The sequence below is a fragment of the Triturus cristatus genome, chromosome 9 (genome assembly GCF_964204655.1).
Source record: "Triturus cristatus chromosome 9, aTriCri1.1, whole genome shotgun sequence".
Taxonomy (NCBI): Eukaryota; Metazoa; Chordata; class Amphibia; order Caudata; family Salamandridae; genus Triturus; species Triturus cristatus.
In genome coordinates, this window is record NC_140592.1 from 448,055,627 (window position 1) to 448,071,735 (window position 16,109).

At 52.1% G+C, this 16,109-nt stretch overlaps 1 protein-coding gene across 1 annotated transcript in view; it reads right to left on the reverse strand.

Annotated features, from left to right (window-relative positions):
• The window catches only part of LOC146798113 (cytochrome P450 2C16-like), a 383,825-nt gene that overhangs the window by 302,158 nt on the left and 65,558 nt on the right, over positions 1-16,109 (reverse strand). Inside the window, exon 2 of the mRNA XM_085625338.1 lies at positions 4,059-4,221. Coding sequence (XP_085481464.1) covers positions 4,059-4,221 — 163 coding nt within the window. The remainder of the gene's footprint in view (positions 1-4,058; positions 4,222-16,109) is intronic.

Genomic DNA, 16,109 nt, shown 5'->3' on the forward strand with positions numbered 1-16,109 from the left:
TTGTGTCATTGTACACTGTATGAATTGTCAGCCCCCATGTGTGGTGCTTGTCTGCACATGGCCGAGAGTATGTTTTGTTTTCACAGCACTGTTAGCCTCACAACATCTCTGTGGGTATGGGACACAACCACTAGTTTGCCCCAAAAGTGTTTGATGTGTTGGGACCGGGAATCATACATGCTGTTTGGCATTTGCAGCTTTGACCATGATGACACTTACCTTTTGGTCACTGTGATGAGGGGGGGTTTAGACCACATCACCACAATGCTCGACATTTGCTGCAGTTTGGAACGTCACACTTAACTTTTGTTCTACACAGTGAGGGGGTGTTATTTTTACATTGACACAGTGCTAGTGATGCTTGCCTTGTGTAGGCCACACTCAGTTTTTGGTCACACATGTGCTGGTAGTTACATTGTATGTTCGAAGTCATAATCACTGTTGTGGGCATTTGTCACAGACTACACACTGTTGTCATGATGTTAGGGTGGATGTATTTTGCTGACATACCTAATGTTAGAGTATGATGGATGTGTGGTAAATCACCCATCCTATGGGTGGGGATGGCAGGGGTGATGTGCAACATAAGCCCTATGAGTGGGGGTGGTAGGGGCAATGGGCAACAGGTCCCCTATGGGTCGGGATGGCAGGGGTGATGGGCAACAGGTCCCCTATGAGTGGGGGTGGCAGAGGTGATGGGCAACAGGTCCCCTATGAGTGGGGGTGGCAGGGGTGATGGGCAACATGAGCCCTATGAGTGGGGGTGGCAGGGGTGATGGCCAACATAAGCCCTATGAGTGGGGGTGGCAGGGGTGATGGGCGAAAGGTCCCCTATGAGTGGGGGTGCCAGGGGTGATGGGCAACAGGTCCCCTATGGGTGGGGGTGGCAGGGGTGATGGGCAACAGGTCCCCTATGAGTGGGGGTGCCAGGGGTGATGTGCAACATAAGCCCTATGAGTGGGGGTGGCAGGGGTGATGTGCAACATAAGCCCTATGAGTGGGGGTGGCAGGGGTGATGGGCAACAGGTCCCCTATGAGTGGTGGTGGCAGGAGTGATGTGCAAAATAAGCCCTATGAGTGGGGGTGGCAGGGGTGATGGGCAACAGGTCCCCTATGGATGGGGGTGGCAGGGGTGATGGGCAACAGGTTCCCTATGAGTGGGGGTGGCAGGGGTGATGGGCAACAGGACCCCTATGAGTGGGGGATGGTAGGGGTGATGGGCAACAGGTCCCCTATGAGTGGGGGTGGCAGGGGTGATGTGCAACATAAGCCCTATGAGTGGGGGTGGCAGGGGTGATGGGTAACAGGTCCGAGTGGGGGTGGCAGGGGTGATGGGCAACAGGACCCCTATGAGTGGGGGTGGTAGGGTGATGGGCAACAGGTCCCCTATGAGTGGGGGTGGCAGGGGTGATGTGCAACATAAGCAATATGAGTGGGGGTGGCAGGGGTGATGGGCAACAGGTCCCCTATGGGTTGGGGTGGCAGGGTTGATGGGCAACAGGTCCCCTATGAGTGGGGGTGCCAAGGGTGATGTGCAACATGAGCCCCATGAGTGTGGGTGGCAGGGGTGATGTGCAACATAAGCCTTATGAGTGGGGGTGGCAGGGGTGATGGGCAACAGGACCCTATGAGTGGGGGTGGCAGGGGTGATGGGCAACCGGTCCCCTATGAGTGGGGGTGCCAGAGGTGATGGGCAATGTAAGCCCTATGAGTGGGGGTGGCAGGGGTGATGGGCAACATGAGCCCTATGAGTGGGGGTGGCATTAGTGATGGTCAACATGAGCCCTATGGGTGGGGGTGGTAGTGGTGCTGGCCATACAACCCCTATGGTGGCCTGTTGTTAGTGGCCAGGATATGGATCCCCTGTGTGTGTGTGCCATTTTGCGGGTACGTGTCGTTTGTTTGTGTGGTAGGTGTCTGACTTACCGTCTGCGCCGTCCGCGTCTGTTCCTGATCTTGTCATGGATGTAGAGTACTGGTATGACCTGCGTGATGGGATTAATGCTGTGTTCGTCTCGTACACGCTGCTTGTTGCTCCGTCTCGTACCCATTGCAAGCTGGTCTGTCTAGTAGCCGTGGATTGAGTTGTGGCGTGATTCGTAGCTGATATGCTTCTTTTCCGGATGCTGTGACATGCCATATGTGGAGATCCGTCCGGCGTGTAGGAAGTACGTCTCGTACTTGTCAGGGTGGAAACTGCTATGAATACTGCTTCCGGGCGACTCGGTTTGGTGTTGGGAGTTACGGCTCGGACGGAGAATGGAGCTTGAATCACAGCCTACGTGTCGGTCGGGTTTTTGGCAGCTATGCGCATCGTACTTCATCTACAGGATGGACCGGCTACGGGTACGTGTCGGTCGCAAGGTAAGGCTACGAACAGCTCTCAGAGCGCTGTCCGACCTGGATCGGAATCGACCCCATAGTAGTAGAGGCTGTCCCCGTAAGTTCTATAAGATATGGGGTTGTGGAGAAATTATTATGGGCTGGGGTCCCTGAAGGGAGGCATTGTTATAACATCGGACCAGACTCCCAGTCAGAGGTAATTGCTACAAGGCTGTTTCACATTGTTTCCCATGCACTATCTTCCATGTACGGTGTACCTGTGTGTCCTAAGAAGCATGTTAAGCATTCTTTTGTAACATTGAATACTATTGACAGCTGTAGATGGACAATAATGCCTGAGGTACGTGACTGTAATAGCTTTATTGGGTTATGTATTTACATGAAAATTGAAAAATAAATACATATTTTTTTTTAAAAAACAATCAACGGTTTTGCCGTTAGCTTACCTGACATCTATCCAGCCTCGTTGACCCCTCTCAGCCACAGCTAGCTGCCTTGCCCACTAAGGAATTTTGACTTCCATTTAAGAGGCTAAGTCAGAAGGTAAAACTTCCAAGTGGGTCAAAACTGGTCCCTGTATATGACATGCTCTCCATCCAATTTGGAATTAAATGGTTCCTAAGTATTGATGAAGTGCAACCAGATAAACTCAGTTGGTGCTTAACTCATTTTGCCACAATTTTTATTTTAAACTTTATAAATCCATATTTTAATTTCCCCATATTGGATTTTAGGTAGGTTTTGGTGTTGTTTTGTTCACATTGGATTGGGCTTTTTAATTTTGTTCTGTTTTCAACTTTGCAACTGTTTTGGTACTTCTAAATACTTCTCACATTTTCTAAGTTAAGCCTGTCTGCTCTGTGCCAAAGCAACCAGGGATGGGGCTTCGGTCTAAATTAATTAAACCTTTACTCGACCCAACACGAGTAGTGGCCTTATTACTTAAGGTGGATTGCCATCCATCCCCAACTAGTAATCCACTTTCTCAAAGGCTGCTAGTGTCAGAGCCCAGACTTGAGGTCCTTTTTCCAACTTAATTTGTTTAACTCCCCATGTGGAGATTATCTACCTGAATCTTATTTGAGTTATGTTTTATTAAATGCTTACTAAACTTCTCGTAATTGAAAAACTTATCTCCTTCAAGAGAAAGAGTAGTTTGACCAATTTTAGCAATACATTCAGTATGTAATTTGAGACGGGAGTGGTGTGACCAATAACTTCTAAATTTACTTTTAGCAATTAAGAATTGTCCATCAACATATAACCAGCAATGGGCGGAATGAGTAACCTCAGGCAATGGAGCACCAATCAATTTAACATCACTTTAATCATCAAAACCAGCAAAATTATTTGAGTCCAAGAAAAATAGACCACATGATATAGATATATATTTGAAAACGTAATTATTATATTAAATGCGGAAGAAATGTCACCTTTAACTTCAAAATTCACAATTATGAATCCTAACTGAGTTAAATCAGCTACTGAATGTGTTCCCAATTTGGTGATTCTTATGTTGTGTAACCAAGCTATCTGAAGTAAGCCCTTGGTGACAATAAAACATAAATAAATAATGAAATGACTAGATAAATACATATTACAGAAATCGAGAAATCAGTGTGGGTTTCAAATACTTTTTTACAGCTTCATCGTTAGATGTGATGCACTATCCCACAGATTCTGTTTGATGAGTAAAAAAAGTGTCAATTATTTACCATATCCTTTGCTGATTAAATAGAAAAGTGGAAAGTGTCCACGTCCACTAAAGTCATCCGCCTGGTCCACCAGAGCTTCCTTCACCGTGTCATAACCACAAAGCACAAGCAGTGGTCGAGAACCAATATGGATCGTAAAGACTGTGCCATACTTTTCACTGAGCTATGGAAAAAAAGAGATTTTATTAAGGCTGAATAAATAAATAATGTCAAATACCAGTTACCATCATTATTTTTTGGCAGATCGCAAGCATGCCAGGCAAGAGGTTCATAAAGTTATTTCTAGGCAATTTTGTTTGATGCTTGGTAGTTGCTCTAGTGATATAAAAAGTCTATAATATTACAAGGTACATTGTTATGGTTATTTGAAACTGACAATAAAATACTTGGTCATTTTTAGAAGGCACACATCAGCACTGATTTTGTGTATCCTTCAGGTTTAAAGTTATTTCCTTTCTTTTTGTAGTTTTTTTAATTAAAGTGAAGCATTCAGTTAGTGAATTATTTAAAGATAAGGCAATGTGCTCCTGAGTCTCATATATCAGAGGTCAATTTACATTGCTGTGGAATTGGAGTATTTGGAGTGAGAATGAGAAAAGGAGGGTCTCTTTCTGATGTAGAGATTCTAGAAAACGTTTGCACTTGTATATGGCCCTTTGCACCCCCTTCCATTATGTGAGTGAGACTCATATGATATTGGGGTTTGGAAACGACCAGGTTCATATTTAGTGCTTAAAGTTAACTGACTGTAATACACAAAGGGGCATATTTACGAGACCCTTGTGTCGCTGTTGCATTACTTTTTGTAAAGCAACAGCAGTGCAAGGGAGGTATTCCATGGGCATTGCAGTGGGTGTTCCCATACAGCATCCATGGATTTTGATGCATCCCCAGATTTAAAAGACTATGTAAACCTAGGAATGTGCCAAAACCTTACACCTGATACTGGCACTACAAAATACGAATCGCAAATTCCCCACACTTATCGTGTGTGATTCATTTTCCTGTATCCAGTCTTACAAAGAATACTTTCACTATTGGGACCGACATGGGTTTCGAGATTCGAAGGGCTGTACAATAAAGCACAAGATGCTTTGGGAACAAGTATCGAGTCTGAAAGAAGGCCTGTCACAGGCTCATGTTAGCCAAACATTAAGTCATCAACGTGTTGGCGTGCACGTTGAAGGGAATTCAATGGCGGAAGAAGCTGCCAAGGCAACACTTCAAACTGCTGCCATTGCTGCAATCACTTGTTCTAGTACAAGGTCAGATGGAACAACTATGATAGCTGTCAATGCCAAGAGCAACAGCTCAGCACTACCAAAAGATTTTCCACTCAAGTACTCCTCCAAGTTAGATGTACAAAGCATTCCGTATGCTCAGATTCCAGGAGTGGGGGATAGAGTAATACCAAACACTGATCGCAGATTGGGATTGATACTAGCTGCACATTAGGGTCAGGGTTTAGCACATGCAGGGATTACTGCTACAGTTTAATTACTGAAGCAGCACTACTGGTGGCCAGGTCTCACTAAACTGACCAAGGACTTTGTCCTCAAATGAAACGTCTGCCAGCAGATGAAAGGCTCCACCATGGCACGTACACCACAAGCACCTTTATTGATCTCAGACAAACCTCTTGCATGTGTCTATTTGGATCACTGTGTCCCCTTTCACTCTCTCTGATGGGGCTTACAAAAACATCTTGGTGGCAGTAGATTCATGCTCTAGATTCCTATTGGTTTGGCCCTAGCACTCGGCTGAAGCCCGAACTGTTATAAAGGATTTGCAAATCTTTATCGGAACATATGCAATTTGTATACTACATTCCGGCCAGGGTCTGGCGTTTAGCTCTCAGCCTTACAAAAAATCCATGGGAAGAATAGGTGTGTCCTTGCAGTGCTCTTCCCCCTCCCATCCCGAGGAAAATACGGTCGTTGTGAGGAAGAACCTGGACTTAAAGCACTCCTTAACAGCTAGGGTACAAGGCTTGGGTGGCAGTTGGGTCAATCATCTATAAGGGATCTAGAGGGCCTTTAATAACATGGCAAGAAAATCCCTGGGGGGTCGTACACCCTATGAGCTCCTGTTTGGGATGAGAATGTGGGTACCAGACCTTGATAGTGTCAGTGCAATGGCAGCTGAAACTCCATTTGACATCAATGATCATTTGGATGTTTTACAGGACCTGCGAGAATACAGAGCTTTACAGAGTAACGTCCAAAGGAAACACACCGCCACTGTGGAAGGGAAAGTAGTATGGGCAAAACCTGCCTGGGTCATGAAGATTGGGGACATGGTCAGAGAAAAAATAGTGGACAAGAAAGAATTTGGGCCATCTTACACAGTGCCTGCACCTGTTCTGGCTGTTGAAGGTACCAGAACTGTACTTCTTCCGTGACTGCCGGTTGATATGACAAAAGTACTATTATACTCCTGCCAGTACAATACTTTGGTATTCTCTATATTTTAAGGAAACACGATAGGCGACTGACAAATTTTAGAAAGACGGTAGCTCTCGTAGCCCAAGATTCATAATACCAGAAGCCATGAAACAGTATAGAAAATGGAAGACATTCTTCAAGGCAGGAAAATGAGTACTTTTTCCAAATGCTTGATACATTAATCTTTACTAAAAATATGTGATGTCATGTCTTTTCTTTTCAGTAAAATTATTATTTACCACCTGCCATTTTAAATTTTGAATCGAACCGAAAAAGGGTACATTGTCCCCTAGAGGCAGACGATATCAGGAGAACTAGTTTCCCTGAAGCAAAAGGAAAAACGAAGAGCTCATCCATATACAGAATAACTTCATTTGGGAGGTAAGACATTGAGCAACTCCCCCCCATAAAAAAAGGTCAAAAACGAATCTTTTTAAATTCATGCCATTTAGTATAAACCTTTTCTTTTGTATCACAGTAACCACGCAACAGTGATTTTAATCAAGATGCAAAGTGACATTTGTGAGCAATAGACATGCCACAAGCACAATTATTGCCAAATCGAGATACACTACACCAGGAGTGGTGAGTGTTAAAACTCTCTTTTTGCCCTACCCTTCCCCCTTTCTTTTCCCTTCTCCCCATCCTTCTTCTTAAAAAATGCAAGAATGTGGATGTAAATATGGCTATAATGAAGCATGTAAATTGATAGAATGTTATGGGTCACCAATTGTGGGGACTTTTTTCAAAACCACCAAGGTTAGATATTAAGCGCAAATGGATTTTTGGGTTGCATACATGAATATGCTCAGAGATTTGCCTCTCCTTTTTTTTGTAAATAAATGTGGTAATGTATTTGAGAATAGGGAGGGGAGGGGCAGTGGATTAACAGTCTAGAAACTAAAATCCCTCTCCTATATGTTTCTTTCCCTATATAGATTACCATTGTTAAATAATCGAAAGAGAAACAGTTCCCTTAAAATGGTGTCCTGATGAAGGTGTTTTTTAAATAAAGCGATGTACCACCAAAATGCGTCAAGGCCAACTAAGTTTGAGTTCAACCACAAGAAATTCTGGGAAGGAATAAATTGTAAAACCTACCAGTATACAAACTTGATGCTTAGTGTTAGTCAATTTACGCAACAGTTAGCACACAACTGTGTAGAAAGGGTCTCCTATTTTTATTGTTTTTTTATTTTGATGTATATGATTGTGAGCAATTTTCGCCGGATTTTAACATGATTGTACATTGTATTTGATGAAAGACTGCATGCTGCATATACATTTTGGTGCCGATCACGATCCTGTAAAAACCGGGTACGAACCGTCGGACGGAGCATATTCTCCGTCCGACGCGTACCCGGTCGTCAAAATATACAAACATGGAATTACGATTCGCACGGAAACCCCATTTCCGTACGAATCGTACAAAACCCCGACCGACGAAAGTAAACGTACAAATGCGATCCGGGAAAGCGCCGACGTGACGTCGGGATGCACGCAGCCTGCCATTCACGAACCAGGAATCACGATTCGCACCTACGTCATCCCGCACGGTGAATATTTTCCGGCTGCCAAAAACTGCCGGGAAATCAGGACGACGCGAACAAGGAGTACCTGTACGTGATGGACAGACATGGACCCGAACCTACGTGTCATCCCGGCCCTCATAGCAGTCGACCTCCTCTACAGGTTCGGACGCAGACGCCGCAGAAGGTCAGAACAACAAAGGGAGGGGGGAAAGGGGGGGGTGGCAGGACCAGAGGCAGGCCACAAATCCCCCACCAAAGTCACACAGCACACATGCCCTGGACATACCTGACCCTCAGGCCCTGGTCACTACATGGGGGTGGGCGCGTGTCCAGCAAAGCCAGCGTCCGCCACAACGGAAGTGCTTGACGACGCGAACCGACAACACAACAATACAGGTACGTCCCGTACCCACGCCTTAAGAGCGTGGGTACGAGTCGTACCCCGCCCACACCTACGTCATTCCAACAATGGCGGGACGGCTGTACCCACGTGGCAAAGGCCTGGATACGGCCCGCACAAGCATTCCACAGCGTGGGTACGGATATGTACGGACTGTACCCCCACCCCCGTATGCATGGAGCATACCCCCAACCCCAACAGTGTAAGTACGACCCGTACCCTCACCCGCGTACGTATGGAGCGTACCCCCACCCCAACAGTGTAAGTACGACCAGTACCCTTACCCGCGTACGTATGGAGCGTACCCCCCACCCCAACAGTGTAAGTACGACCCGTACCCTCACCCGCGTACGTATGGAGCATACCCCCCACCCCAACAGTGTAAGTACGACCCGTACCCTCACCCGCGTACGTATGGAGCATACCCCCCCACCCCAACAGTGGAGGTACAACCCGTACCCTCACCCGCGTACGTATGGAGCGTACCCCCCACCCCAACAGTGTAAGTATGACCCGTACCCTCACCCGCGTACGTATGGAGCATACCCCCACCCCAACAGTGAATGTACGACCCGTACCCTCACCCGCGTACGTATGGAGCGTACCCCCACCCCAACAGTGTATGTACGACCCATACCCTCACCCGCGTATGTATGGAGCGTACCCCCAACCCAACAGTGAATGTACGACCCGTACCCTCACCCGCGTACGTATGGAGCGTACCCCCACCCCAACCGTGTATGTACGACCCGTACCCTCACCCGCATATGTATGGAGCGTACCCCCACCCCAACAGTGTAAGTACGACCCGTACCCTCACCCGCGTACGTATGGAGCGTACCCCCCACCCCAACAGTGTAAGTACGACCCGTACCCTCACCCGCGTACATATGGAGCGTACCCCCACCCCAACCGTGTATGTACGCCCCGTACCCTCACCCGCATATGTATGGAGCGTACCCCACCCCAACAGTGTAAGTACGACCTGTACCCTCACCCGCGTACGTATGGAGCGTACCCCCCACCCCAACAGTGTAAGTACGACCCGTACCCTCACCCGCGTACGTATGGAGCATACCCCCACCCCAACAGTGTAAGTATGACCCGTACCCTCACCCGCGTACGTATGGAGCGTACCCCCCACCCCAACAGTGTAAGTACGACCCGTACCCTCACCCGCATACGTATGGAGCGTACCCCCCACCCCAACAGTGTAAGTACGAACCGTACCCTCACCCGCGTACGTATGGAGCGTACCCCCACCCCAACAGTGTAAGTATGACCCGTACCCTCACCCGCATACGTATGGAGCGTACCCCCCACCCCAACAGTGTAAGTACGACCCGTACCCTCACCCACGTACGTATGGAGCGTACCCCCACCCCAACAGTGTAAGTACGACCTGTACCCTCACCCGAGTACGTATGGAGCGTACCCCCCACCCCAACAGTGTAAGTACGACCCGTACCCTCACCCGCGTACATATGGAGCGTACCCCCCACCCCAACAGTGTAAGTACGACCCGTACCCTCACCCGCGGACGTATGGAGCGTACCCCCACCCCAACAGTGTAAGTACGACCCATACCCTCACCCGCGTACGTATGGAGCGTACCCCCCACCCCAACAGTGTAAGTACGACCCGTACCCTCACCCGCGGACGTATGGAGCGTACCCCCATGCCAACAGTGTACGTACGGACCGTAACCCCACCCGCGTATGCATGGAGCGTACCCCCCACCACAACAGTGTAAGTACGACCCGTACCCTCACCCGCGTATGCATAGAGCGAACCCACACACGTGTATGTTCTAAGCGTACATATCCTGAAATAGGAGGGGTGTGTGCAGAGTCCTCCCAGCAGTGCCCAGATGCAGGAGGGGTGGGTGCCTAACACTCCCAGCAGTGCCCAGACACAGGAGGGGTGTGTGCAGAGTCCTCCCAGCAGTGCCCAGACGCAGGAGGGGTGGGTGCCTAACACTCCCATCAGTGCCCAGACACAGGAGGGGTGGGTGCCTAACACTCACAGCAGTGCCCAGAGACAGGAGGGGTGGGTGCAGAGTCCTCCCAGCAGTGCCCAGAGACAGGAGGGGTGTGTGCAGAGTCCTACCAGCAGTACCCAGAGACAGGAGGGGTGGGTGCAGAGACCTCCCAGCAGTGCCCAGACACAGGAGGGGTGTGTGCAGAGTCCTCCCAGCAGTGCCCAGATGCAGGAGGGGTGGGTGCCTAACACTCACAGCAGTGCCCAGAGACAGGAGGGGTGGGTGCCTAACACTCACAGCAGTGCCCAGACACAGGAGGGGTGTGTGCAGAGTCCTCCCAGCAGTGCCCAGATGCAGGAGGGGTGGGTGCAGAGTCCTCCCAGCAGTGCCCAGATGCAGGAGGGGTGGGTGCAGAGTCCTCCCAGCAGTGCCCAGAGACAGGAGGGGTGGGTGCCTAACACTCACAGCAGTGCCCAGAGACAGGAGGGGTGGGTGCCTGACACTCACAGCAGTGCCCAGACACAGGAGGGGTAGGTGCAGAGTCCTCCCAGCAGTGCCCAGACGCAGGAGGGGTGGGTGCCTAACACTCCCAGCAGTGCCCAGACACAGGAGGGGTGGGTGCCTAACACTCACAGCAGTGCCCAGAGACAGGAGGGGTGGGTGCAGAGTCCTCCCAGCAGTGCCCAGATACAGGAGGGGTGTGTGCAGAGTCCTACCAGCAGTGCCCAGAGACAGGAGGGGTGGGTGCAGAGTCCTCCCAGCAGTGCCCAGACACAGGAGGGGTGTGTGCAGAGTCCTCCCAGCAGTGCCCAGATGCAGGAGGGGTGGGTGCCTAACACTCACAGCAGTGCCCAGAGACAGGAGGGGTGGGTGCCTAACACTCACAGCAGTGCCCAGACACAGGAGGGGTGTGTGCAGAGTCCTCCCAGCAGTGCCCAGATGCAGGAGGGGTGGGTGCCTAACACTCCCAGCAGTGCCCAGACACAGGAGGGGAGTGTGCAGAGTCCTCCCAGCAGTGCCCAGATTCAGGAGGGGTGGGTGCAGAGTCCTCCCAGCAGTGCCCAGATGCAGGAGGGGTGGGTGCAGAGTCCTCCCAGCAGTGCCCAGATGCAGGAGGGGTGGGTGCCTAACACTCCCAGCAGTGCCCAGACACAGGAGGGGTGGGTGCCTAACACTCCCAGCAGTGCCCAGCCACAGGAGGGGTGGGTGCCTAACACTCACAGCAGTGCCCCTGCAAAGAAAAGGGTGGAGTACCCACAGATCCAATGCCCACAAATGTCAGTCAGGTGCACAAAGATCCTGCAGTACATGTACCACATGTGTGCGAAGCTGGAAGTATACATATGCATAGCGCCTACAAGAATACATGTACACATGAAGTCATGGCAACAGTCTACATACACAAGTACAGTGACCACCAAGGACGCCACGAATGATGCAGTTGGAGACATCGCTCAGCATGCATGGGCCAAGTCTAACGAGTCCGTCACACACCCAGCTAATGTAGACACAGCTCAGCCCCACATATTGGAAATACCCTGCAGGGAAGAAGTCAGGTTACACAGAGGAAGGAACACACCTTGGGACGATGTCACCATGCAGTAACTGCTTACATGAACAAAGTTATGTAGCCAACAGCTTGTGATGGCACACAGATACCAGGATCCACCCTATGACCAGCAAAAGATGACAATTCCCACACACCCAACACATAATCACCACCCAAAATAATGGGGCAGGTCGACCAACAGCAATACCAGACAGACAGTAGTGTACAAAGGAAAAATAAATTGCTTTAATCAGCATCCGAAACATATGTTTTTCACTTCAAAGTTCAAAAAGTACTATGTCCATAGGGCTAACCAAAGTTCCAATCGAGGTGGGGGACACAGTGGGATGCGTGTCCCCTAGCTTGCCTGCACAGTCAGACTCCATCGTCTTCCAGAGCGGGGAGGGCATCATGTGGGGGGGAAGGACCAGGCACCGCAGGGACATGAGGGCGAAGGGTAGGCGTCGTGGGTGCAGGGATGGAGGACTCCACCACAGGGGGTGGGTCTGGGCCAAAGGCGGAGGCCAGGATGGCGCTGCACACCTTTGCAAGGTCCTCCAGCGTCTCCCCTGCACCCGAAGGAACCACAGGCCCCAAGGAGGGGGGGGGCGGATGGATGGGTCGCAGCGCCACAGGGGGAGGGTGTGGACAGGGGGGGGAATCAACCACCCTGACCGGGGACTCCCTTGACCGCTTGCGGGGTGGTGTCACAGTGGGGCTCAGGGACAGAGCGGCCATGAAGGAGTCCTTGCTGGATATGTGGCCAGGAGAGCTGAGGGGAGGGGATTTGGAGGGAGTGGATTGGGTGGAATGCGGACTCCCACTCTGGCTGCATGACTTACGTTTGCCCCCCGAACCAGTGGGTGTGCCTACTTCACCCTGTGTGTGCGTGCCAGGAGGTGTGCGCTTGTCCTTCCCTGCTGGTGTGGTGCCTGTGTCTGTTGTGGTGGGTGCATGCTGACGTCTGGGTGTACGTGGGACAGGCATGGGAGTGGGAAGTGTGGATGGGGCAGGGGTAGTGGGTGGGACGTAGCGCTGCAGGAGACCCACTGCTGCAGTCAGTGTCGAGTCTATGGACCTCAGCAACTGGCGTTGGTCAGCCTGCGATGAAAAAATGCCCTCCAAGTATGCCTCCATGTTGTGAAGCACTTGGCTGTGGCCATGGAGGACATTAAGGATCGCAGCCTGACCAATCTGCAACTGCCGCTGGATGTCCACAGACTCGGCATTGGCGGCAGCAGTGGAGACAGGGGCAGGGGGTGCGGTGCCTGGCAGGAAGGAGACATGTGGTGACCGGGCACGCTGGGAAGGGACACGAGCAAGTGGGAGGCGGCTGATGGCAATGGAGGGGGCGGGGTGCGATGTTGTGCCGCTGTCAGCTGCTGGTGCAGCCTCCGCCCACTCGGAGAGATCATCCTCGGACCAGTCAGCTTCATATTCAGTCGTGCCAGTGGACAGGTCCTCGGCCTCACTCTCCTCCGCCTCCGTACCACTCAATGTGCCGGCCACGATGTCAACGCTGGCACTGGTGCTCGGTCCCTCCGCTCCGTCTGTGCTCATGTCTCCCTCCGTGTCCCCCGACGATGCTGTGGGCAAGGTGAAGAGACAGCAATTAATCACACACCTGTATACATATGTCACATGAGTCCAATCTACATAGGTTACTGTTAGAAGGTGACCTCAGAGGGGCCCGGAAGGGCCCTGACTGCCCTTAGACCCACCCTCGAGGTATCGTAGCCGGGCACTGGCGGAGACTCCTCAGGGGAGGAACCTCGTATCTAGGATCGTACACTCGGCACCACACGACAGAGAGACAGTACACGAGAAGTTCTTAAGAGCAAATCTTTATCAGATCGGAGTTGTGGGATCTTTATGATCAGCAAGGCAAAACATATACAAGTAGAGCGCGGGCTCACAAAGTCTTGGAGGGGGGTTAGGAGGTAGCGGGACAGTCTTTGGGGATAAGAATCAAATGCAGGAGTGTACCCGGCGCACAGCTCACAATCCTCGAGCTGGGGGATGCGCTTGTCGTCGTGGGGTCCGGCGGGACCAAGAGAGTCTGTGGGAGCCACGAGTCACTCGGCAGGCTCGAGTATAAGTTCGGAGGTCTTACGATCTTCGGGGAGCCGCGAGTCACTCAGCAGGGCTCAAGCACAAGGTCGGAGGTCTTACGATCTTCAGGGAGCCGCGAGTCACTCAGCAGGGCTCAAGCACAAGTTCGGAGGTCTTACGATCTTCAGGGAGCCGCGAGTCACTCAGCAGGGCTCAAGCACAAGTTTGGAGGTCTTACGATCTTCAGGGGAGCCGCGAGTCACTCAGCAGGGCTCAGGTGTTCCAAGGCGAATCTGCCGGACAGTCCCAGAGCACCCCTTGTTATAGGGCGACTCCTCTTTGATGTCCGGAGTCTGTGTAGGCAGGGGTCTTGTCACCTGGGGGTCGCTTGTTGGGGGTTTCCTGCCATTGTCCTTTGATCCTTTCAGGGCCGGGTCGGGAGGAGCCCCAGACACCCAGCAGGCGTGGAGCCAGCCCTCGGGGAGGCCGGCGGGTCGATCGAAACCCACCTTCCCAGGGAAGCGCAGAGGTGTGATGGAAACTGCTCCTCCCTTTCTCATCCCAAGGGGAGCGCGATGTCCTCCAGCCGGAGTGGCGCCTCTAGGCCAGGGTCGCGCTGGGGCCGGGCGGCCATCTTGGTGCATGAAGTGGGCACGCTGGCCCGGGGTGGCCGAAGGAGGAAGGCCACGGACGGGGGAAGTCCGGGTCGGGTGTGTGTGTTCTGGTGGGAAGGATCGGCTAGGCCGTGGGCTCGGGGCTGGTGTGAGGTGCAGGGGTCAGGTCTGACTAGGTTACGAGGGCCGGGTCTAACACGCGTCCCCCCCAGCTGAAAGCCGGAGAGAACTACCCATCTTCTTGGGGGTTCTCTTCGCTGAGGCGGACGAATCGGGAGAGGCCATCGGCGTTGGCGTGGTCCGTACCAGGGCGATGTTCCACGGTGAAATCCATCCCCTGGAGGGAGATTGACCACCGCAGAAGCTTGGGGTTTTCTCCTCGCATCTGCATGAGCCATCGCAAGGGGCGATGATCGGTTTGGACCCTGAAATGGGTGCCAAACAGGTAAGGGCGTAATTTCTTGAGGGCCCAGACTACGGCGAATGCCTCGTGCTCGATGGTACTCCATCTCTGCTCCCGGGGCAACAGCCTTCGGCTGAGGAAGGCCACGGGCTGGTCTAGACCCTGGTCATTTACCTGGGAGAGGACTGCCCCGATGCCATGCTCAGAGGCATCAGTTTGTACCACAAACTCTTTGGAGTAGTCGGGGGCCTGGAGGACGGGGGCCGTACACATGGCCGTTTTCAGGGCATTGAACGCCTCTTGGCAGGCAGGGGACCACTGTACCTTCTTGGGCTGTTTCTTGGACGTAAGTCCCGTGAGGGGACCGACCAGGCTGCCGTAATTCCGGATGAATCTCCGGTAGTAGCCCGTGAGGCCCAGAAAGGCTCGGACCTCTGTTTGGGTAGTGGGGGGTTCCCAGGCTAGGATGGCGTCGATTTTGGGCTGTAGAGGGGCGACCTGCCCGCTTCCGACCTGGTGCCCCAGGTAGGTTACCGAACCTTGCCCAATCTGGCATTTGCTGGCTTTCACGGTGAGGCCCGCCTGGCGTAGGGCGGTTAGCACCCTCCGGAGGTGCTGGAGGTGCTCACTCCATTCGGAACTAAAAACTGCAATATCGTTGAGATATGCAGCGCTGAATTTTTCCAGCCCGGCCAGGACTCTATTTACCAGTCGCTGGAAGGTGGCCGGGGCATTTTTCATCCCGAAAGGCATCACGCGAAAGCGATAGTGCCCATCCGGGGTGGAGAAGGCGGTCCGCTCCTTGGCTCCCTCTGTGAGCGCAATTTGCCAGTAGCCGCAGGTGAGATCGGAGGTGCTGAGGAACCGAGCAGCCCCGAGCCGGTCAATGAGCTCGTCGGCTCGGGGAATGGGGTGGGCATCGGCTCGGGTGACTTCATTGAGTCCCCGGTAGTCCACACAGAAGCGGAGTTCTGGGGCGACCCCGGGGGCAGCTGCTTTTGGGACCAGGACTACTGGGCTGGCCCAGGGGCTGTCTGAGGGTTCGATCACGCCTAGGGTCAACATTTTTGAGACTT